At 43.5% G+C, this 25,420-nt stretch overlaps 1 protein-coding gene across 1 annotated transcript in view; it reads left to right on the plus strand.

Annotated features, from left to right (window-relative positions):
• LOC122816730 overlaps nt 1–25,420 on the plus strand; it is a 2,226,031-nt gene that overhangs the window by 1,462,743 nt on the left and 737,868 nt on the right. Inside the window, exon 15 of the mRNA XM_044089722.1 lies at nt 22,506–22,616. Coding sequence (XP_043945657.1) covers nt 22,506–22,616 — 111 coding nt within the window. The remainder of the gene's footprint in view (nt 1–22,505; nt 22,617–25,420) is intronic.

Here is a 25,420-nt window from a genome sequence, read left to right on the forward strand (position 1 = left end):
TTTCCCAAAGGGGGATAACTATACATTTCTTGGCATTGAGCTTGAGCCCATGGCTCTGGCACCAAGCAAGTGTTTCTGTAAGGCCCTTTTGTAAAGTATCCACATCATTTGGGGATTCAATAATGGCTCCCAGTTTGCAGTCATCTGTGAACTTTGTTAGCCAGAGTCCCTTAGTGTTGGCCTGTACTTCAGAGAAGTAGATGCCAAACAAGAGAGGTCCCAGGACAGAACCCTGAGGTACTCCACTTGTCTGGAGCTGGATTTAAAGTCGGCTACTTTTACAGTGTGGGTTTGTCAGTAAGCCAGTTGGCAACCCATCGAGTGATGTAGGGATTATTGCCCAGATTAATAAGTTTATCTATGATTCCAGAGTGGGGGATGGTGTCTAAGGCCTTAGCAAGGTCCAGATAGGCTGTGCGGACTGCCTTACCCTCGCCCACGGCTCTGGAGAATGATTCAAAGAAGACAGTCAGGTTCAGGAGATAAGATCGGCCCTTCACTAACCCAAACTGGGTGGGGTCCAGTGTTTGAAGGTCGCCAATGTCTTTGTTTAAAAGTTCCATGGCCTTGCAAATGAGTCTTGTAAGACTGATAGGGCGGTAGTTCCTGGGATCCAAGGTGGATCCCCCCTTGGGATATCAGTAATATCTAAGTGTTATACAATTTGACTGAATGACTCAGGTCTTCTCCTTACTGATGATAATGAGCCTGTGTTACGTAACAGCTGCACAATGTAATATAATTAATGCCTACTCAACAGCTTATATGCAGCAATTATCACCTGTGTCTCAGCATGCATACCTTTGCAGTAATGAAAAGAAGGATCTGAAGTAGGCAGACTTCATTCGTCTGCAACCTGTGGGTATCGGATCCGACCTCGGATCCGAGCCGGCAATTCAAAAGCTTAGGCTCCGAGCTCCTAGCTCCTCCCTCTTACCCATAACCCCTTGCCAAGCCCTGACTGACCCCAGATTTCGTTTGCCGCTTTTCAAGTAGCTACGGATTCTAGAGCTCCTGGCGTTTGTTGGTGAAAGATAAGATTTTTTGACTAAAAAAGTTTTGAAAATCTCTATTTTTGTTATTGATATTGTTAGTGTTGAGTGTGTATAGGCTTTCCTCTCTTTTATTTAATAATTCTCGGGTTTTGCATAGTTTGTTTGTGTGTGTGTTGTGTTAGGCCTTAGGGTTGTGATGTCTGAAGCCCATAAGGCTGTTTTCTCTAAATGTACCGAGTGTGGCCATAAGCTGTCCCCAGCGGATGCCCACACTCGGTGTCATGCTTGGGGTTGAACACCTGTCATCTGGTTGTACCATTTGTGCAGGGTTCAACCCCGGCTTTGAGGGAGCGGAGGTCGAAGCTGGTGCTGGCGGGTCTTTACCTCCAGATACCGCTCGCCTCTGCCCCTTCCACTCAGCAACCTGTTGCTGTGGGTTCTCCCCCTCCGGCTGGGACTCAACCTCCCTCTAAGTTGCCGGAGGGGAAAGAGTCCTCTAGGGAGAGAGAGAAGAAGGAGAGCACAGGGAGAGGCACCACAAGCGGAGAGCCGAAACTTCCAGTTCGGCTCCTCCATCTAAGCGGGCCTCCCCTGTGCCTTCTAGCTTTCCTCCTCCTCGGCTCCACTCCCCTCTGTTCTCTCCTGGACCCGAGGAGGAGGAGGCTAGCCCTTCTAGGAGGTCTCCGAGGCGGTTCTCTAGGTCCGCTTCGGTGGCCTCCACCAGGTCAACTTTTTCAATGAGTGAAGCTGATATGGACCGGATGATGAGGAAATTCATCCAGGCCCAAATGCAAATGGGAGTGCTCCTAGCCCCCCCCCCATCCGGGAGGGGCTTCGACCCCTTTTTTCGCCCCCTTGGCTCCTTCTCCGACCCATACCACGGGTTCGGAGCTGTCGGCGCCGGGCAGACTTGGATCCGGGGTGGGTCGGATCCGATGGGTCGGCGCACCTCGGATCCGTCCCATCCCTTGAGTGCTTGGTACTCGGACCCGACCTCTCGGAGCCGAGGGCCGAGCCTCGGATCCGAGGGAGCTGGTGTCTTCGGCTCCGTCCAGGTCGGAGCGCACGTCTCGGATCCGACGGTTTCGCTCCGACTCCGATCCGCGCTGGATCCAGTGGGGTCGGCTCGGGTTTAGAGAAGCTGGCTCCCCTCGGCTTTCGGCGTAGTGGAAAGGGCACTGTTGAGGACGCCGGACCCCGGTCCCTGCCACGGCTCCATCCCGCACTCCCTTGCAGTTGGGCCAGGCCCCACCAGCCGGTCCCAGGGACAGCCCGCCTCGATGTCCCAAGTGGTTCCCTTGGAACATCCAACTGCTGAAGAGTACTCCTCGGACAGCCCCCGATGAAGTACCTCGGAAGCGTAAGTGCAAAGGAGGCACATGGACTCCCGAGTCCGTTACTGAAGACACAGACTTGGATGAAGGGAAGGCTCCCCAAGGTCACGCCCTGAGGACGTCTCATTTGGAGACATTATGGAGATGTTAAGGATCAGGGGGGGGTGGTCTGCCCCCAAGGCTTCCTCGGACGAGTCTGTGTTCTTGGAGGCATTCGAGGCGGGCCCTTCTACCTCTTGGGTGTCCCTCCTGCTGACCCTCTGGTGGATCTTATTTCCATCAGAGCGTGGAAGGATCCGGACACCGTTGAGCCTGTCCCCAAGCGCCGGACCGCATCCTTTCCCTTCCGGCGGACCGCACTCACTGGAGCAAGGGCCCCCCAGTAGATGCCATGATGATGGCTGCAGCCACGAAGAGGGAATTGGCCCAGGAGAGTCCCTCCATGCATCCTCCGGGCAAGGAGTCCCGCTCGATGGATCGCATTGGGAAGCGAGTTTTCAGTTCAGCAACCTTCTCTTTGAGAGCGCTGAACTACATGGCACATGTCATTAGGATGCAGCGGGATCTGATTAAAGAATACGCTGCATCTCCCCCGGAGTCCATGTCGAGTGAGGATAAACAGATATATTCCACCCGAATGGCCACTCTCAGATCCGTTTCCAATACGTCTATGCGGCTGCTTTCTCATGCTACTGAGGGAGCCGCTAGAGCCAGCGGAGCAGGCCTAGTCATGAGGCGACAGGCCTGGCTCTGCCACTGTGATTTTGCAGAGCCCTTCAAGGCGACCTTCGCGAATGCCCCCTTCGATGGTTCTGCCTTGTTTGGCAAGACTGTTCGCGAAACATTAGTCCATAGCGAAAAGGACGGGAAGACGCTGTCTGCCGTCGGAGTCCGCTTCTCAGCTCCCCAGAGGTCCTTCTCTAAGAACCAAAAGGGACAGAAGAAGATGTGGTTCCGGAAATCGCAGCAGTCCCAACCTGCTCCGGATAACCAGTCCTTCCGTGGCAGAGGAGGACGGGGAGGTCGTCGTGCTAGAGGCAGGGGGGCTCCTGGCAACTTTGGGTCCAGGGAGCCTTTCTCTGATAGACCCACGCAGCAGCCCTGAAGGGTTGCCCGGCTGTCCGTCTCTGGAGGCAGTCGGGGGGCGGTTTTCGAGGCATCTGACTTCTTGGGAGTCCATAACAACAGACAGTTGGGTGCTTTGTGTCATATCCAGAGGTTATTCAATTCCCCTATTCAAGGTTCCCAAATCTCGCAGCCTCCCAGATGTTCCACCCGACCAAAGGGAGGCGGCAGCTGTCGAAATCGAACAGCTGCTGGAAAAAAGAGCTATCCAGCGCGTCCCCCGAGATCAAACCGGATTAGGGTTTTACTCCAGGTTCTTCTTGGTGCCAAAGAAAACGGGGGACCTAAGACCTATCTTAGACCTTTCCCAGCTGAACCTGTCAGTAACCAAGCAAAAGTTCCAGATGGTCACCCTGCAATCTATACTTCCCCTCTTGAGGGAGAACGACTGGATGTGCTCCATCGACCTCAAGGACGCGTACTACCACATTCGCATGGACAGACGATCCAGGAGGTTTCTTCGCTTCCGGCTGGGAGCCAGTCATTATCAGTTCAGGGTCCTCCCCTTTGGTCTCACCTCAGCCCCCAGGGTGTTCACCAAGGTGCTAGCGGTGGTAGCGGCCCACCTGAGGCTCCAGGGATTACAGGTCTTTCCGTACCTGGACGACTGGCTCCTGACGGCATCATCAAGGCATCTTCTGTGCTCAGCCAGAGACTATTTTCTTCAACTGGCCCCAAGGCTGGGCATCACGATCAACTGGGAGAAATCTTTGCTGCATCCAACACAAGTTATAGATTTCATAGGAGGAAGACTAAACACCAGATCAATGCGAGCCTTCCTCACTCCAGACAGAATTGCCAACCTGAAGTGTCATGTGACAGCGGTCCTGCAACCATCTCCAACTGCAGCTTTGGTCCTGAGAGCCCTAGGTTCGATGGCGGCAGCTATTCCGCTTCTCATTCATGCTCGCTTACGCATGCGGGTTCTTCAATGGACCCTTCAGGTTCAGTGGTCCCCTCTTTGTTCCCCTCTCAACGCTCCTATTGCGGTCAGCAAGGCGTGCAGGGACTCCCTTCTTTGGTGGCTTCTTTCTCCGGAGCCCCTGGCAGGGAGACCTTTTTGTGCTGCATTTCCCCGAGCCACAGTGACCACGGACGCTTCTTGCCTCGGGTGGGGGGGGGCATTCTGCGGGAAAGATTGTCCAAGGCACGTGGAATCCCAGAGACGTCTTTGCATATAAATGTCCTGGAAATGAGGGCGGTGCTCCTAGCGTTGCAAGCACTTCACCACGTTCTTCCTTCAGGGACTATTGCGATTCAGACAGACAACATGTCGGTAGTCTGGTATATCAACAAACAGGGAGGAACCAGGTCTTACCCCCTTTGTCGAGAGGCCATGAGAGTCTGGGAATGGGCAATTTCCACCAAACGCTTTCTGGTAGCAACGCACATTCCGGGAAAGTCCAACATCCTTGCGGACAAGCTCAGTCGCACCATTCTTTCTCCACACGAGTGGTCTCTCAATCCACAAGTAGCGAAGAAGATTTTTGCCGTCTGGGGGCAACCCTGTTGCGATCTTTTTGCCACTCCCTCAAACGCCAAATGCGACAATTTCTTCGCTCTGCTTCCCCCACCAGGGGAGTTCCCGAGAGATGCTCTGGTGCATGCTTGGCCTCCCGGTCTCCTTTATGCCTACCCTCCACTTTCTCTGATGCAGAGGCTTCTGCAGAAAGCCAACAGTTTGGGGAGCAGAATGATTCTCATTGCCCCGTTCTGGCCTCGTCAACCTTGGTTCCCCTTCGTATGGTCTCACAAAATCAATCCACCCTGGATTCTGGATCCGATTCCGGATCTCATATCCCACCCTCTGGGAATGTCGGTTCCCAATCTGCGCACCCTGAAGTTGACAGCTTGGCTGCTCCAGTTCCATCCTTGATTAGGACTCCTGGTATCTCATCACCGGTCAAGGCCATTTTAGTGGCAGCTCATAAACCTTCCACCAGGCAGGTTTATCGGAGTAAATGGAAGAGCTTCTCTATTTGGGCGGTACAGAGAACTTTGGATCCCTTCTCGGCACCTATGTCAGCGGTGCTGGATTTTTTAACAGACCTCTTTCATCAAGGGGCAAGTTCTTCCACGATTAAGGTACAATTGGCAGCTATCTCGCATTATCACATTGGTCATGAGACAGCTCCCCTTATGAAGGCGAAATTATGCAAAACATTCCTCAAAGGGGTTTTTTTGTTGAGGCCTCCAGTCAAGGAGGTTGTACCACCTTGGGACTTGTCTTTAGTTCTGCAAGCCCTTACTGCTCCTCCCTTCGAGCCTGCAGCTTCTACAGATTTAAAGTACCTTTCCTGGAAGACTGCCTTTTTGGTAGCTATCACTTCAGCCAGAAGAGTGTCTGAGCTTCAGGCTCTATGCGTCAAGCCGCCTTACCTTTCTTTCTTCCCTGATAGGGTGTGCCTCAGGACCAATCCATCTTTTCTTCCGAAGGTCTCTTCTGAGTCCAATATTAACCAATCAATTAATTTACCTGTGTTTTTTCCCCAAGTACTCAAACAAAGGAGAATACAAATTGCATTCCTTGGATGTTCATAGACAATTACGTTTTTATATTCACAGAACAGCTGGTCACAGGAAATCAGACCAGCTGTTCGTCTCCTTTGCTAAATTTGCTCTGGGTAAAGCAGTATCTAAAGTCACACTATCTAAGTGGATTGCTAATTGTATTCTGCAGGCATATGACACTTCAGGTAGACCTGCTCCTCAGAGGGTTACGGCTCATTCTACTAGGGCAGTTTCCACGCCAGCCGCCTTTAAGTCCCGTGTATCATTGGATGATATCTGCGCGGCAGCTACTTGGGCCTCGCCTCATACTTTTATTTCTCATTATAAGGTGGATGTTGTTTCTAGAGGAAGAGCATCCTTTGGCTCAGCGGTGCTCAAACATCCTTCCATGACGGCCCAAGATTCAGGTAGCTAGGGACTCTGTCCCACAGGTTGCAGACGAATGAAGTCTGCCTACTTCAGATTTAGAAGTTATGTACTCACCATAACGTTCCATCTGAGTAGGTGACTTCATTTGGATGCAACCATCCCCCCCTCCATCCCCCTGACCTTTATAGAGCGAGTATTTATGCTGTTTTAGTGTACTGTAGTCAGTATTTTGAGGCAAACTCAATCTGAGGTCAGTCAGGGCTTGGCAAGGGGTTATGGGTAAGAGGGAGGAGCTAGGCGCTCGGAGCCTAAGCTTTTGAATTGCCGGCTCGGATCCGAGGTCGGATCCGATACCCACAGGTTGCATCCGAATGAAGTCACCTACTCAGATGGAACGTTATGGTGAGTACATAACTTCTAATTATTGTCACATTAGCAATACGTGCAGTTAGAATATAGCAGTTAGTCATTATCACTTTTCTGGGAAAAGTCTCAGCTGCTGTCACTGTTATTCACAGAAGTAGAAGTCATTATCACTTTGATGAATGCACAAGCCAGGTTGTGTTTTTTTCTCTGCTTGGAGTCATTGCAAGCAACCCCTCTCATTCTTCATCAACTGCCTACCCTCCTAAGCCCCTGATTTTTTTCTTCCTGTATATATATATATATATATATATATATATATATATATATATATATATATATATATATATATATATATATGTGTGTGTGTGTGTGTGTGTGTGTGTGTGTGTATATATATATATATATATATATATATATATATATATATATATATATATATATATATATATATATATGTATGTATACTTTTGGTGATTGTGCATATCTCAACATTTTCTTAAAGGGGTCATTTGGGTGAATGTTTCATTTAGGGACAAGTGTGTAACGTAGTAATGAAGATGTTGGTAAGGTAATTAATTAATTTATGTACCAGGGTAGTGCTTGACTGCTTCAGACTGCTGAAGATCATAATACAGATATGGTGTAACAATTATAGGTTATCTATAGCTCGGGTTTCTGTGAGGGTTGTTATAATTTTGTTGTTTATGTATCCAACTTTCAGGAATAATTTATTATCTGTTAACAATATGCACATACTGCATTGAGGAAAACTGATGGGTCTTGTTGTAACCTGAGTGATGGTCAGATGTGATAACTGAAATTAGTGTTCCATCTACCCTGAGCCTGACATTCTTGTGCTGCACATTGGAGGGAATGATGTCCTCAGTCAACCACTTGGAAGGCTACAGTTTCAAATCACAGCAATTTTTTGAACATCTGTAGTCGTGGTGGCCACGTTGTCATTTTGTGTGGTCTGACATAACTCCTTGACAGATATGGAAAACAGCAAACAGTCAACGGGCAGCACATAAGGCCAGACGTTTACAGAATGGGTTCATACATGGTTTGATGTACAGGGTCGGTGGATCTACAATCTGTCATGACAGCATCACCGCAGAAGATGTTCACCTGTTCAGAAGGGATGGCGTTCACCTAACTGAGGAGGGCATTGCGTTGTTCTTGACTGTCCTTCGCAGTGGTGTGAGGAGAGCTATGCAGGATTGGTAATATGCAGCTTGTGAGAAGAATGGAAAACACCCATGACCGAGTAGGGAACGGTATGGTAAGTAAAACTCTATTATGAAATGTGGTGTGTTATATTTTTCTGAGTTTGGCAAATGACTGTGGTAAGGAGCTGGTGAAGATGCTGAGAAAGAACAACTGTTTCAGGAGAGTGCTAGCACGTACAGCCGAATATGTCAGTAACCATTCTGCATGTACCCATTCAACGGTATATTGGCTACACCAAGAATGTGTATATTTACAATCATATGTGTCTACATGATAAAACAACTGGGTCTGAATGCTGTACGCATGTACAGATATCATTTTTTTAGGACTCAGGTTATGGAAATGATGATTGTTTTTCATTTTTTAGTACATAACTTTGTAATGGAGCATCTGAATGTGCCAAGTAATACCTCATTTTGAAGACAGTATTCATTGTTCCAACATGGTAAAAGAACTGTGCATCTATTTTGTACACATTTACAGATATCAAAGTTTGTTTCGGAGTTGGGTTATGGAAATTGATTTTTTTTTTTTCATATTTTGGTACATAACTTTGTAATGGAGCATCTGAATGTGCTAAGTAATACCTCAGTTTGAAGACAGTATTCATTGTTCCAACATAGTAAAGTAACTATGTGTCTATTTTGTACACATTTACAGATATCAAACTTTGTTTCGGACTTAGGTTATGGAAATTGATTTTTTTTTCATATTTTGGTACATAACTTTGTAATGGAGGATCTGAATGTGATAAGTAATTCCTCATTTTGAAGACAGTGTTCATTGTTCCAACCTGGTAAAAGAACTGTGCATCTAGTTTGTACAGATATCAAAGTTTGTTTATGACTTAGGTTATGGAAATTATGATTTTTTTTCATATTTTGTAAATATTTTTTCAAAGGAGCATGTCAGTGTGCCAAGTAGTACCTCATTTTGAAGATAGGTTTACTCCTTATAACATGGTAAAATAACTGTGTCTGGGCACTGAACACATGTATAGATATCACTGTTTCTTTAGTCTTGTAGGATTATGAAAATTATCATTATTATCAAAATTATTATACATTTTCAATACTTCTCATTATTATGCCCAAATGTTTGCAAGGGAGGGTGATGACATAAATGATGCATCATTTTGAAGCTGACATTGAGCCGCACAATTTCTACACTATGTAGCCTCTGTCTGTTACAGGTGATGAGATATCATGCTTTATCGATTATGAGAAATATTATATTAATCATATTTCTGTGAATATCTCCGTAAAGGAGCATCACACAGTAATGGTTAAGGCATCATTTTAAAGCCGTCATTCATACAAACAAATTAAATACAAATTGTATGGGTCTACATGGTACACTGCCCAAGATATTGTGCTTTGCTTTTCCAAAAAGGTAAAAAATATGCACAATATCAGCATTCCTTGCCGAATATTTAATAATGACTTTGATACACACTGTCAACATTTACACTGTTAGAAAGGTCATTGTCTGCTGAACAACTTTCGCATTTACATTTTTAGTCTAGCTCTTATACTTAAAGAGTTATGAACATTTGTTTTCTGTATGGTAGTAAAATGGATTTTCTGAAAATGAGCTCAGGCTGCACTGTTGTTCCTGTGGTGGAATTAAGCAGGCAGCTTTTTCTGAGCTGCTCCGGAGTGAATGAGTTAAAGTCTTGCTGCATTGATCAGACACTGCCATTTGTGTTAGTATTAATTTTACTGAGTATAATTGGATACCCTGGTAAGAGCCTTAGAGTAGCTGGCTTTGGGGTGTTCTGGTGCAATATCTACCTTATAGTCTGGGCAGAGGGGGCATAGCTGGTAAATCTGTTCCAGCCTTTCCAAGGGTGTGGGTGTGTGTGTGTGTGTGTGTGTGTGTGTGTGTGTGTGTGTGTGTGTGTGTGTGTGTGTCAGCTACTTGGTGCAGGGAAACGGAGCAGTGTGGTTTCACAGAGGAGGTGGTGGAAGACTTTGCTTGGAACACTTTGCTGAGGGCCCATCTGTACAGCTGTGGTCAGTATGAAGCCTTATTTGGGACTTGGTGAGAGAAAGGGAAACCCAGCCCTGGATGGGAGTGTGCTCCATGTGTACTCATAAGTGAAATTTTGCTTGGTGCAGAGAGCTGCATCTGGAAATGCTGTGCATCTATTTTTGTTCCAAGTGAACGTCCCTCACCGGTGTCATTGATGAGGATTGAGACTCCTTGATCACTGGCCCAGAGAAAAGGTGTCACAGCCACCAGGGAAAATTCTCAACTAAAAAGATTCTGCTCCAGAAGCAACCTACTTTCAGCCTGGAAGACAGATGACTTTTCTTTCCCTTGGACTCACCTTTTCAATATGTGAATTCCCCCCTTACGTATACTTCCTCTTACATACAATTTATTAATAACTTCGGTACTTTTCCGTTATCGAGGCAACACTTATAACGCGCACACAATGATCACCCATGTTTCTTAATGAGAACACAGTTTTTAAAGAATTAGAGCACACATCATGTGGAAATATCAATTTCTATTTGCAAATTAAAACAGCCTGTACAAAACAGCAACAAAACATGAAACTTCTACTGTGCGACATCGAGCAAGTCACCCTAATACTGCTAAAATGTGATACTTTTGCACCGTGGGCTTACCCAGCAGTCAACAAGTGAATAAAATAAGGTATGCACATGGGTGATCATTGCTTGTGCATTAAAAGTGTTGCCCCGATAACGGAAAAGTACCATAACTTCAACTTGGAAGCGCATATGATGGTCAAAATGTGTTAAAGTTAAAAAATGTTCTCTTTTTCATTTAATACGAGTTAATATATTATTAACACTGACTGTATGACAGATCCTTTCATTGTGGAACAGTGAGGAATGAGACGGGTATGTTTGTGGAACAAGGTAAACATGAAGAGACACAAATCACTTTATATGTTTACTTGCCAGTGCTCCCTATTTCTCTTGGCAGATACTGAATTTTAGTGAAATCGATGTCAGTCACGGCACATTGCCATTGTTAATCCCGCCCTCCCGCATGTCAATCATGGCGGGCACGCCCATACCTGCGCGAACTCGGTGGTGGGTTAATACACTTCAATTACGCCTCCTCTGCTACTCTACCTAACCAACGGGAATCCATGGCAGTTATCTTAGAGAGCGGAACTTCTGAATCAGGGCAAGGGATAGATTGTGCATCCCAGCCTGCAGACGCTCATACTGTCAGCCTGGATAATTCCTTGGCATCCTGCACTGACCCTACTTTAAGCAAGCAGGTTCAAGACATCCATAGAGACCAGACAGCCCATTACTAGGAAATCTTACTCCGCTAAGTGGAAAAGATTTTCTATTTGGCGTCAACAACAGGGCCATAGTCCTCTTTTAGCCAAGATCTCTATCTTCCTGGATTACCTCCCTAATCTGGTTGACAAGGGCCTATCCTATTCCTCCATTAAAATTCATGCCTCTGCTGGTTTGGCCCATATCCTGGTTCTTCTTCCTATCTTTTCACACCCCCATATCAGACAATTTCTTAGGGGCAGTGATTCACATCAGGCCTCCCAGGATACTACCTGCCCTCCATGGGACCTCAATTTTGTTCTGGAAAAACTGAACCTGCCTCCTTTCAAGCTAGCAACTTCTGCTAACTTAGTTTCTAACTTGGAAAAATGCCCTTTTGCTGGTGATCACTTCTGGTAGAAGAGTCCCTGAGCTGCAGCTCTCATGGTGGTGGAAACCTTCCTCATCTTTCATCCAGAGTCTCTGTCAGGACTAACCTTTTCTTTATGCCCAAGGTGGTGACAGACCCATCCTTGAGTCAAGCCATATACCTGCCTACTTTCTTTCCCGATCCTCAGAACCAGGGGGAACGAATCCTTCATTCCTTGGATGTTCAGAGGCAGATCCATTATTATCTTGACAGAACTAAAACTTTGAGAAAAATTTACAGCAACTCTTTGTGGCCTTTGTCACCAGTTGTGAAGGAAAAAATGTTTCCAAACATACTGTCTTCAAATGGATCTCTCACTCTGTCATTTTGATACAGCCATCATGATAAACCACCTGAGGCGGTCAGGACTCATTTTACTAGGGCTACTGGTACTTGTACTACCTTTCTAAAAGGTGTCTCTACCAGGAACGATCTGGAACCTGCTACCTGGTCATCTGTGCATACTTTCACCAAATACTACCACTTATCAGCCTTTTCCAGGTCCTGAGCAGCAATAGCCACTGCCATTCTGCAGGGTATTCTGCCCTCTGCCTAATCTACCTCCCACTCTCCTTTTCAGCTTTGGGGATTATCCCACAAGTCAGGACTGCAACAGTAAAACACAAAGAACATAGTACAGTTGTGTGCACACTTAAATGTTGATGTTTAAGTGCAGTCTTCTTTCTCACCCTCCTTCCCCTTTAACCTACAGAGTAGGCTGGAGCAAACTTCTTCTCAAGCCAAGCGGACCCCCCGCAAACCTTTTGCCCCTTCCCTTGCTTCAGTTTTCTGTCTTATGTTCTTTACTTTAGAACCCATCGGGGGGGCTCCTTCCTTCGGGGGGGGGGGCAAAAAAAATGAAATGACATCTGCTGGCTCCCTATATATTTGAGCATACTGATGTCAGTAAGGGAGTCTGCCAGCTCTTGGAGGAGGGAGTTTTTTTTTTCTCTGGTAGTCTGGTCGGCTGAGGGCTTTTATGACATTTGTTGACCGGGTTAGTCCAACTGGGACAGAGCCCTTTTTCAGTGGAGACCAGGGGAGAAAAGTTCCACAGTAAATGCATACAACGTAAGTTGACTTAACATAATATAACAAATACATCCCATAGACATAAAGAATAACAAGTAAACATAGATTCCAAAATAGTCAACAATTCAGCATGATGAAGTAAATAGGAGAGTACAAGGAATAATACAGAATAGTCTCTTAACAATTTCAAGTTATGTAACACAAATAAAGTAGACTGACTCTGAAAAGAGGAAGGTATGGTCAGATATGAAATGAAAAGAAGTTTAAATGTGTGGATTAGAAGCAGAGAAATTAAAAAAGGTGGATAGAAGTGTTTCAATAAAGAAAAAGGTCGATTTACACTGAAGTAGTTAGCAAGAAAGAGAAGAGGATACATTAGAGAGATGGATCATTCAGGAGAGAGAGCACAGAAATAGTTTTTTTTTTTTTTTTTTTTTTTTAATTATAGCAGGAAATTCCACAAGTCAGGACTGCAGTAGTGCATACACTCGAACATCTGCATTTATGGTAAATGTGCACAACTGTACTTTCTCTGCTTTGCCCTTTAGCCTCTCTAGAACCCCAATGGTCTTCATCAAATGCTTCGCTCCTGTGATTACTTTCTGCAGGCTGAGGAGGATACAGGTCTTTCCCTACCTGGATGACCTGCTTATTCAAGCCTCCTCTCAAGAGATCTTACTTCAGCATCTACGCATTAACATTTCTCTCTTGCAAAGCCTGGGGTTTGCAGTAAATTTTCAGAGGTCATTCTCGACTGTTTCTCAGGATCATGTTTTTCTGGGTTGCAGGATTAAGACTGTTCCAATGCTGGCATCCCTGCCTCCTCCCAAGGCCTTAACTCTCATTGCTTTCTTTCAGTCCCTTCTTCCTCTGGCTTCAATCACAGCCAGAGAATTTTCTTTTTCAATTGCTTTTACTGAAAACTTTAACAAAAAACCCATTAATGTATGATAATAGAAGTACTATAAAAACAGCCAGAGAATTTCTGAGGGATCTGGGTTACATGGCTTCCATCATTCCTATGCTCCCTCTAGCCAAGCTCCACATGAGAAATCTTCAGTGTTTCCTAAAGTCAGTTTAGCTTCAACATTCTCATCCTTTAGATTTTCTAGATGTCCTATTCTCATGTTGCAGTATTCTCACTGTGGGATCCTCCACCTCGGGTGACCCGAACGTCCAGCTCCTATGCAAAAGCTTAAGCCTGGTTGCTGTTAGGTGCGTGGGACGTCACATGCAGGGCAATAAACCATAGGCCTTAAATGTAACGTCTGCACAAACAGACCGCAGAACTTCTCTGCCATAGTTGAACGTCAGCTTGCTTGCTTCGCGCTTCAGAAGACGTCTAAAGATAAGTACTCCTAAAGATAAGTACTCCTTTGGAGAAATTTTGTTTTTTCTTCTTAGGGTTAGGTTGCTGTTGATCCCTTTTAAATAGCCAATGTCATCTAGAAAGGGGAAATGTACGTGCGGCCGCCAGATTCCACACAAGGATTCCCATGAACTATTTGTTTTGCTTAGGCCAATCCCATAACCATATGACCTGTAGCATTTGCCAATCGTTCACCCCTAAAACCCTTTGCAGTCATCTGGCAGCCCTGAAACTTTGCATGGAAAACCATGACTAAAGTGGTTAGCCTTAGGCATGGAACCCGAGTTGGCCATCAAGGTGGAGCTGCCTAAAAAAAAAGGCCAAGGCTGCAAGGCCTACTGTATCTGCACCTCTGACATTGGACATCCTGCCAGCCACTGGTCTAGGGGGCTGAGGGATGTCTGGAAGAACTGGCACCGTTGGCTGGTACCTTTGTGGAAGCTGCCTTGGAATTTCCAGTTGGCACATCCTCGGAAGTTACTCCGATGTCTGCTTCATTGCAGTGGCCCCAGAAAAAATTCCCTCTTCCTTCCTTCTGTCATCCAGCAAGGACAGTAAGGTCATGGACAGACTGGGAAAAAAGATTTACACATCTTTCACTCTAGCCTTCAGGGTAATCAGTTATCAGACCCACATGGTCAGATATTCCCTGGACTTGGTTTCCCAGGCTACTTCATTACTTTCCTCCCTGCCAGATTAACCTAACAAAACACAGGTAGCATCTAAATTCTCATTAGCATCACAGGTTACCAGACACTCTATAAAGTGCAGCTATGATGCTGCTGAGGCTTCAGCCAGATCTGCTGCTTCAGCCTCTGTACTACGCCAATATTCCTGGCTCAGACTACAGCCAATTCCTGATGACTTTAAAAACAAAGTCTTGGATGCACCCCTAGACAATAAATTCCTGTTTGCCAAACAATCTGCTGATCTGTTCAAAAGCTTCCAGGAAAAAAGCAAAGAAAGAACTCCAGGGCCTCAAACACTTATTGGTCTCACCTAATCCAAAGTTTTATAGAAACTACCCAGCCAAGCCCATTTTTGTCAGGAGGGCTCCTGCCCCATCTTCTTCCTGTTGTTCGAGGCACAGGAGAGGATCTAGAAAGGCTTCCTCCCCTAGGATAGCCTCTTCACAGCCCACCCCCAGACAGCCCTTTCCATATAGAAACAGGAGTGCGTGACTGCCTTGGCCACCTTACCTCACTCCACCCACCTCTCACTGTCTACCCTTTTGGGAAGAGATCACCACAGACTGCTGGGCCTTACCAGTAGTGGAAAAAAAGGGTACTTTATGATCTGAAAAGAATAAAATACTACCACAAGGCATACTCTTCACTTCAAAAAAAATGCTACACCTCATCCCTCAGATTATCCAAGATCTACTTTCACAAGTGACTATAGAAGGGGTCCCCTCAGGCCAAGAAGGTTGGGGGGTTCTACTCCAGACTTTTCCTAGTACCAAAAAAGGATGGCCCTTGGAGGCCCATTCTGGATTTGTCCCTGTAAAACCTTTTCCTGCAGGTCCCTTCTTTCAGAATGTTATCCCTCCAAACCCTTCGTACACTACTGCCACCCAGGACATTCATGGTCACTTTAGACCTGAAGGAGGCATACCTCCAAATTCCCATTCACCCAAACTAGAGAAGGTATTTAGGATTTGCTGTACCTTCCTCGCACTTTGTTTACTGCCTTGCCCTTTGGTTTATCTACTGTACCAAGGGTCTTCACAAAGTGTCCAGCCCCAGCAGTAGCCTACTGCCACACAAAAGGCAAACTTTTACCCTTACCTGGACGACATCCTCATTTTAGAAGAAGAGGAAAATACTCAGGACCCACTTAAAAATTCACTACGTCTCGGCTTCAGAGCTTGGGGTTCACTCACAACATGACAAAGTCCTCCCTCTCCCCAACCCAAGACCAAACCAAACCTGTCCTATTAGTAGCTCTTACTTCAGCTAGGAGAGTCTCTGAGCTTCAAGCTGTCATGGCATCCTCACCCTACACTGTCTTCCACAAAGACAGGGTAACACTTCGCACCAATCCCTCCTTCATGCACAAAGTGGTCAATGAGCTGTCCCTCAAGTCTAATCATTTATCCACCTTCTTCCCTGCTCCTCAAAATGACAGAGTGCTGTACTCACCTCCCTTGATGTCCACGGGCAATTAAGATTTTACCTGGGCAAGACCAAGAACATTAAAAGGTCCAGTCAGCTCTTTGTATCCCTCCACCCCAGGGCCCCGGGGAAAGTTGTGTACAAACAGACTATATCTTCATGGATACAAAACAATATTGCCTTCTGCTACTTCTTTCATGGCAAAGACTTACCCTATGATGTTAAAGCGCCTTCTACTAGAGCAGTGACCTCTTCAGGAGCCTTCCTCAAAGGTCTGGATTCAGCCACCATACTAGAGGCAGCCACATGGTCCTCTGTGCACACCTTTACCAGACATTACAAATTGGCCAATACATCCCGAGCTAGGACAGGATTTGCAAGGGCCATCCTCCATGGTTTCTTGGAGACAGTTACTTCTTCCTCCACCCTTTCCTCATTTTGAGCTGTGATATTCTCCCACAGTGAGAATACTGCAATATGAGAATAGGAGGACATAGATTAGTTGTGTAAAATCTTACCATAACCATAGATGTCCTTCTTTTCCATGTTGCAGTATTCATGCCCTCCTTCCTACCCCCCTTCTTCACATTTACCCTCTCTGGTTGGCATCATTCTAGCTCTGCTTAGACTGTTGCCCAACTGGGTAGTCAGCTCTGAGGTGTGTGCATGCAGTCATCACATTTAAGCCCCATGGTTTATATCCCTGCGTGTGACGTCCCGCACACCTAACAGCAACCAGGCTTAAGCTTTTGCATAGGAGTCGGAAGTTTGGGTCGCCTGAGGTGGAGGATCCCATAGTGAGAATACTGCAACATGGAAGGGAAGGACTTCTATGGTTATAGTAAGATTTTACACGACTAATCTTTCCTCATCTTCCATGTTTTAAGATGGAACTTCTGTGGTGAATTCATCAGTTGACCTTCAACCCAGGACTTTCTTTTCAATCCCCAATCCCCTCTCAGTAACTTTTGATAAATGCCTCAGATGTGAGATTGGGGGCCTTCTTCAGCCCTCTGAAAGTACAGGGCCTTTGGTTGCTTCAACAAAAGAAAGACTACATAGTGTCAATAGATGAGAACTCTTCTGCTGGCTGTTGAGGCTTTTCTTCCATGGCCCCTCAAGATTCTCTCAGACTATACCACAGTGATGTGGTATGTCAACAAGCAAAGGGAGACAAGGTCTTGTCTCCTATGCAAGTTAGCTCTTCAGTTTTGGCAGTTGGCTCTCCAGTTATTAGGTGACCCTTCAGGCAGTTTGCATTCCCTCAGATCAGAACATAGTGGTAGATTCTCTGAGCAGTTCCATAACACTATCGAACAAGTGGATGCTTCACGGGGATGTATTACTGGACATTGTCAACAAAAGATGAGTGGACCAGCACGCAGGCAAATCCAGGATGCACCAGCAGAGTCCAAAATGAAAAAAAGAAATAACTGGAAACCAGGGCAGAGTACACTATCTTGAAATTGCTTGGAATCATTAAAGGACTTCAGTTCACTCTGTACATCTGGAAAATTGTTTGGAATTATTAAAGAATTTTAGCTCGCTCTGCCCTGGTTTCCAGTGATTTCTTTTTTTCATTTTGGACTTTACTGGACATTGTCCAGCAGTGGGGTACTCCTCAAGTAGATCTATTTGCTCCCCTTTGAACAGACTTCTTATATTTTGTGCCAGAGTCATATGCCGTCTGGCTTGGAAGGTGGATGCCCTCTCTTTTTCTTGGACGTGGATATTTCTTTATGCCTTCCCTCGCCACCTTCTCATTCCAAAAGCCATATTCAAGGTAAAACAAAATGCTCCCAAAATCTTGCTGGGGACTCCCTTTTGGCTGCAACAGCACTAGTTCCCTCTTTTTCAGCATCTTGCCAAGGGCACTCATCACACATTACCTCCGAGGGTGGACCTACTCACACAAGACAAGGGATCTCTCATCCATCCCACTTGTCCACACTTCATCCAACACTGTGGGTGATAGGGTTTTGTTGCCTTTTCAGCACCTTTTGTCTGAGTATGTGCTTTGGGTTCTGTATGAGGCCAGGAAACCCGCAACCAGGAAATCGTATTTGTCCAAATGAAAGAAATTTTCTATTTGGTGTTCTGTTCGTAACCTGGATCCACTTTCTGTGGAAGTTCCTTTGGTTCTCTTATTTGTGTGAAAGTCTACATGCTGGGTTGGCATACTCTTCAGTTGAAGCCCACCTGTCAACTATTTCAGTCTGTCTGCTTTTGAGCCCTCCTTTCTCAAACAGTTCCTTCCTATGAACTACCATGTTACCCATCTCAGACACATAAGCTGGTTAAAAATTCCTTAATGGTGTCTTTCATATTGGAACTCCCAGGAAGCCTTATCCTCCCTCTTGGGAACCTTAATTTTGTTGTTGAAATGTTGACCAAGGCTCCTTTTGAGCCTGCAGCTTCAGCTTCCTTACAGCATTGTACTTGGAAGACTGTTCTTTTGGTCCTTACTTCAGCTAGAAGGGTGTCTGAGCTTCTGGCTGCTCTGGCTTTACATCTTTTTGAATTTTTCATAGGGACAGGGTGTCTCTTCCTACTAATCCTCCTTTTATGCCCAAGGTGGTTAATGAGCTGTATCTTAATCAGGCTTTTCTTCTACCCACTTTTTTCCCTTCTCCACAGCATGCTAGTGAGAAAGTTCTTTACACATTGGATTTTCATAGACAGCTCAGATATTTAAATAAAACTAAAGCCATTCATAAGGCTGAGCAACTTTGTTTCCTTTCATCCCAGGTCTTTAAGTTTGGCTGTTCGTAAGCAATCCTGTATTCCTAAGGCCATTTCCGTTTGTTACTCTCTTTGTGGGAAAAGCCTTTCACCCTTTGTTTAAGGCTCATTCTACCAGGGCTGTGGCTTCTTTTTTTCACAGGATTGGATCCCATGTCCATCCTCGAGGCACCTACATAGACTTCTTAGCACTGTTTTACCAAGCACTACTAGGGTTACCATCTGTCCCTCTTTGGGCAATTGTGTTCTGCAAAAAAACTACAAAATGGCAAATGTCCTGAGATTTTAGGACAAAAAATATTTCCCAAGTTTTCTTTAATAGTTGCATAAAACAGTTATTTTCTGTCTGAAACACCTAAATGTTGTATGAAACAGCATAAGTAGCTCAAATGCTATAAGAATGAGCTTTTATTTGTGCAAAAAAGGGAAGTTCTGCCCTTTGCACTGTCCGTGGGCATGTTTTGTCCTGTAAAATCTCACGTTTCTAGAAAAATGTCCCACTGTGGACATTTGATAAGGTGGCGACCCTAAGCACTACAAGCTGGATGTGGTTTCCAGGGCTAGGGCTGGATTTGCCAGGTCTGTCTTGCATGGCTTTCTTGAGGGTCTGCTATTCCTTCTCACAACTTTCCTGTTGAACCTTACTCTCCCTAATGTAAGGAGTACTGTAGCAGTGACACGGAAGAACATAGTACTGTTTAAAATCTTAACGTAACGGTAGATGTTCTTCTGTTCACTGTTGCAGTGTTCCCTCCCTCTTTTTTTTTTTCCTTCAGGATGTAGACATTCCTCTTTTACTCTTTGGACTGTTGTTCCTCCTAGGGCTTTTCATTTCTGAGGAATGCATGTCCGTTACCTTTATGCCCTATGCCATAAGCAGGGAGCACACATGTGGCATATGATGTCTCTATTACAATGTAAGGCTTTGATGTACTTGCCGGACATCAGGTTACCCTTGACAGGGAGTCACTAATGTAAAGAATACTGCAACAGTGAAGAGAAATACATCTACTGTTATGGTAAGATTTTACACAACTGTATTTTCACCTTTACTCATACTTCATTTAGCTCAGACATTGAATATAATGCTCCTTTTGGCACATAAACAACTAGAATGCCCACAGAGCTACTTTGCTAAAAGGATACAAGGCCTAAACAACATGTTTTACATAGACCGACTCAAAGCCCTGTCACTATACTCTGTATCCTACAGACTGCTAAGGGGTGACCTGTGTCTGGTACACAGGGCATCCCTCAAACCATTACTGATGAATTTATTGCACATCACCAAGTCAGATGGCATCAGAGGTACTCAGTCTAGGGATCTAAGACTCTTCTGTACCATCAGTAGAATGGCTTTGAGGGACAGGTATATTTCTCAGAGGTGATCAGTGCTATGGAACAGAATTCCCAGCCACATAAAACAAAGTTCATCCCTGTCCATTTTCATGCACACCTTGTATCAAGGAATGGGAAACAGAAAATTTACCCCAAAACTGCCCCTTATGTTACCGATGAACAGAGGCAGCTCCTAAATGCTTTCTCATGCATGGGTTCCCTCAAATTATCTATGGTATGATCTTGGTTAGAGGTAATATATAATTATCGACCATGGGATAGGTAAGGCCAGTCTTTATCCAAATGGGATAGTTTAATTTGAGCACAAAAAAGGATGTTGGATAGGCTTATAATGGGCCGCAAGGGCAGCAAACCTAGTACTTGCCTATGAACTTATAAGAAATTCATCTCATAGGTGAATTTCTTAACATCCAGGTCTCATAGGTGTTTACTGGGCTAATGACCACAAAGTACTTTTTAAGCCTAGCTATGCATTCCAAGACTCTGACAAGTTTTGCTACCCTTGGTAAGTGTAAGATGAAAAATTTACAAGCAGGAGCCTGGGCGATGAACCATTTACAGGCTGCCTGTGCCCATTAGAGACATAGGTGTCAAACCAGGGATACATTTTCTGTTCCCCAGCCAGTTGTCCAAGTTATTGAATTGGGTTACGGAGGAACTCTCCTTCACATGAATGGGGAGCCTGCGTGAGAGATGACACAGTTCACTTCAACCAATCAACTGGCATGTTTTTGGAAGTAGGGTGAAGCCATAATGTCAGAATAAAACCCAGACAGACATGGCAAGAAGATGCAGACTCCAGAGAGTGGCTCAAAGTCAGGATTGAACCAGAGACCCTGAAGTTGAGGGAAGGCTCCTTCTGATGAACCACCATGTTACCCATCTCCAACACATAAGCTGGTTAAAAACTGAGAGATCTAATTGTAATTCATTATAGTGCATGGGGTTTGACCTGCTCCCATGTGTTACAAAAGTTAAAGGAAATAGTGTGGTAGAAGTTAACGTTTTACAGTTTTGAAAGCTATAACATTTAAAGACACCACACAGAGTGGCCCCCACAGCAAGGTACAGATCAGCTGTTAAACACATATTCACACTTTTTTCAAGACTATAAAACATTTGTGAGTGTAGTGTTATCAGCATCTTGCTGCTCTTCAGTGGTGATGGCTACTGACTGCTGTTAATCCTAGTCTGGAGCTATAGCAGCAGTAAAAGATGCTTAACTATAGCTTGTTAAGCTCCTTTTGATGTTAGAAAGGTGCTTAATAAGCATGGTTATTCCTCTGACTTTTGAGCAAAATCATGATGCTCCATGCACTACACTGTGTTACAATATGGTTATAAAACATGTACTCCTTTATTACTGAAAGGAATACTTTCTAGTAAAGATTGCTGTTTGCACCTTTTAATAGCATTTACTGTTCACAGTATATTTACAATTATTTTGCTTATGCTTTTTAACTTTTTTGTTCAAAGAATATTCTGAAATGTAAAGATGTGTGTCAGCTTTAAAGGTGTGACATTCATAGGTCAAAGCTGCTAATGATTGTTTAAAAGAGTAAGAAAAATATGTAACAGCCCCCCCCCCCCCCCGGGGGGGTGGTTCTTTGAAGAACAAGAAGAGTGTGATTGTAAGTGAGATTAAAAGTAGGCAGCTCTGGTTGTAATAGGGACCCAGTTAGTTTTTGTTGTCGAGAGGCACTGATGTTTTGAGGAGATGTCCTGGTCTGTGAATCTGCCCTCCTTCTGGCCCCCTGAGGTCAGCTGTCCATGGCTGTTTTATTTCTCTCTAAATCTCTTAAGTATATATTTATCACTTCTGAACAGTGGTAGTCCCAGTCTTCATTTTTGTTATTGATTTGCATGAGGCTGCTCACTAGTATCAAGGAAGTGAACTGGCAGCAGAAGGGAACTAAATGCATGTATTTTGTAATTGCATGACATTAATAAGCATGTTATGGGCACTAGTCCATCTCTGAGCATGGAATCTTTTTAGAAAAGACTTGTTGGTGAAGAGGCTAAACCTAACCATAGGTGGTCCCTTCATGGTGGATCCTTTTTTGTCTGTCAGTTGAATATACAGTATAATTTCTTCCTGTTACATTTCGGCTTAAGTAGTCTTGTAACTTCATACAGTAGTTTTGGTATTGAACGGTATTAATGTCTGCTTGCATCCAGAATTAGTAAACATATTATATTTTTATTATGATCTGGTAGAGACTATTCATTTTAATGACTGCAGTTTTTCTTTTTTTTTATCTAGTCAAGTTGCTGGGCATGTTTAATCCTGTCTGTATGCAGTATGTCGGTTCTAGGAGCGGAAGGGCAGTTAGTCAGCAAAATGCTCCAAGAACCTCCTGCCGAATTCCAGGACGTAAGTTTACTTTGTGAATAGTGATCTGATGATGTAGTAGGAGAAGTGTGTTTTGCTTCTTGCTAACTCAGTCCTTTAATTTTCTTCCATTACCCAGTATAACTTTTTTCTTAGAGTGAAGGTTGAGCAGCTGACCATTGAGAACATCACACTGCAGAGGCATGGTTTATTTATTTTTTTGCCTTACCCTTATTCCTGCCTTTGCCAGATGAAAATCAATGGCAGTGCAGGTAGTCTTCATGGAGGCATAAGTGCACTCATTCTGGGCATCTGACTGCGCCTTCCCACTTGCCTTTAGCTGCCTATCTCCTAGCGCACCTAAAATAGTTGAAGTGGTATATAAAGATCCAGACATAGGCATACATTCACAGAGCAAAGAGAAATGATTTTTAGCTGTTAAATCAATTTTGTTGTATATTGAACTTGACTTCTGAAATTGTTTAATGTGATGTTGTCAGCCTTCATTTATCTTTGATGTTTAGGACTCTCTTCTGATTCTCAGAACCGGCTCGGCCATTATAACGGCTCGAGAAAGCCAAAAACTCTCGAGCTAAGTCTTTGCCCAGAATACCCCTCTGCAGATTACCTCAGATCTCATTTATTGCTCTTGTCATAAGACATGTCAACCAGATTCTCTTGCCTAAGTTAAAAAGTTTGGTTTTTTTTTTTTTTTCCCCCCCCCCTTTTTTCCCAAAAAAAAATGGTTTTTGGGGGAAATTTTTTTTCCTTTTTTTTTCCCCCTTTTTTTTTTTTTTTCCCCCAAAAGTTTTGGGAAACAAAAGTTTTTTTAAAAAAATTTTTTTTTTTCCCTTTTTAAAACATTTTTTAAAAAAAAGGGGCCCCCCAAAAGGGAAAAGGGGTTTGGGGGCCCCCTTGGGTTTTAAAAACTTTTTTCTTTTTAAAAAAAGTAGTTTTTTTTATTTTTTTTTTTTTTTTTTTTTTGTTTTTTTTTTTTTTTTTTTTATTATTTTTTTTTTTTTTTTTTTTTTTTTTTTTTTTTTTTTTTTTTTTTCTTTTTTTTCTTCTTTTTTTTTTTTTTTTTTTTTTTTTTTTTTTTTTTTTTTTTTTTTTAATTTTTTTTTTTTTTTTTTTTTTTTTGTGGGGAAAAAATACTTTTTTTAATTTAAAAAAATTTTTTTTTTTTTTAAAATATTATTTTTTCCCTTTTTTTATTAAAATTTTTATTTTTTAAAAATTTTTAAATTTGGGGCGGGGGGGTTTACAAGAAAACTCCCTTAGGGATTTTAAAGACCAAAAAGTGTTTGAAACCTTTTTTTAATTTTCTTTTAAGTTTTTTTTTGGGGGGGTGCAAGGGGGAAAAAAACCGGGGAACAGTTTAATTTATTTTTTTCTTAGGGCTTGCCAAAACCTGGATGGGATTTTAGGAAAAATTTCTTTTGTGTTCCCCTTCCTTTTTTTAAAAATGTTGAGGTTAACCCCTTGGTTTTGGGGTGTTTTTACCCCTTTTAACTTTTGTTTATGCCGCCGATTTTTAAGGGGTTTTCCCTTATTTTTGAGTTTCTTTCCGGAGCATTATCTGTTTCTTTATCCCTTGGATATTTTGGGGTTTTCTTTAGTTTGAAAAAAAACATAAAACCTTTCCTTCCAAGGGGGTAAAAAGGGAACCCCTAAAAATGTGTTTAATTTTAAAAAAAAAATTTTTTAACACTTTTTTTTTAAAATGAAAATAACTTTAACCCAATTTTTTAAATTTTTTAAATTTTTTAATTTTAATTTTTTTTAAAGGGGATCTATATTTGGGGCTTTTACCCTGGGCCAGGGTTTGGCCCCCTTTTTTTTTTGAGCCCGAGGTTTTTGGCCTGGGTCATTACCCAGTTTGGCATGACTTCAAAAGTTTTCCTTGGGTCCTGAGTTTGGAGGGGGAATCCTGGGGCCCCCCGGGGGGACTCCCTACTTTCCTTTTCGTTTTGAGGGAACCCCTTGTCATGGTTTTATTTTCGGGGGGTTAAAAGGGTGGGGTTTTTTTTAAAAGGCCTTAAGGGGCTGGACTTTCGCCAAAATGGCTTGTGACTTTTTGCCGGTTTGGGATTTTCCCCTTTTGGGGGTCCGTGCTTAGGCCCCCAATTTTTTATTTAGGGGGTATATGTTTTTTTGTTTAGTTGGTTTTGGGCTTTTTTAGGCCCGTTGAAAAATTTTAAGGGGTTTCCCTTCCCCCTTTTTGGTTACCCAGTTAATTGGAAATTTGTTTTTGGGGTTTGCCTTCTTTTGGGTTTGGGGGAGGGGAAAGGGGGTTGTCTTTTTTTCTTTGGAGGAGTTTCCTGGGTCAATTTCCCCAGCACCGCTGGGAAAGGGGTTTTTCCCCTTTTTTGGGGGGGGGTTTTTTCCCTAACTTTTTACTAATTTTTTGGGGGTTTGTTTGGCATTTCAATTTGCAATTTTAATTAACTTTTAACTTAACTAAAGAAACTTTTTAAAATTATTTTAATTTTTCCAACCCTTTTTACCCTTTTTTAAAAACCCAAATAAAATCTTTTTAAAAAACCCTTATCAGTTTAGCCCCTTTCAAAAAAATTTTTTTTTTAAAAAAAAAAGGGAATTTTGGAAAAGGGGGCTTTTTAAAAACAATTTTTTTAAGGGGTTTAAAGAAAAGGATTTGGGTTCCTTTTTCAAGGGGGGTTTTATGGTTTTGGGAAAAAATTTTAGAGAAATTTTTAAAAGGGGGTTTTTGGGTGGGGGGGAAAATTTGAATTAGTGGAATTTTTTTGGGTTTTTTTTAATGGATAATTTAAAAAAGGGTTAATTTTAATAAAAAAGTTGTTTTTTTTTTAAAAAAATTTTTTAAA

Source organism: Protopterus annectens, chromosome 12.part0, assembly GCF_019279795.1.
Source record: "Protopterus annectens isolate FY-2018-M chromosome 12.part0, PAN1.0, whole genome shotgun sequence".
Lineage (NCBI taxonomy): Eukaryota > Metazoa > Chordata > Ceratodontiformes > Protopteridae > Protopterus > Protopterus annectens.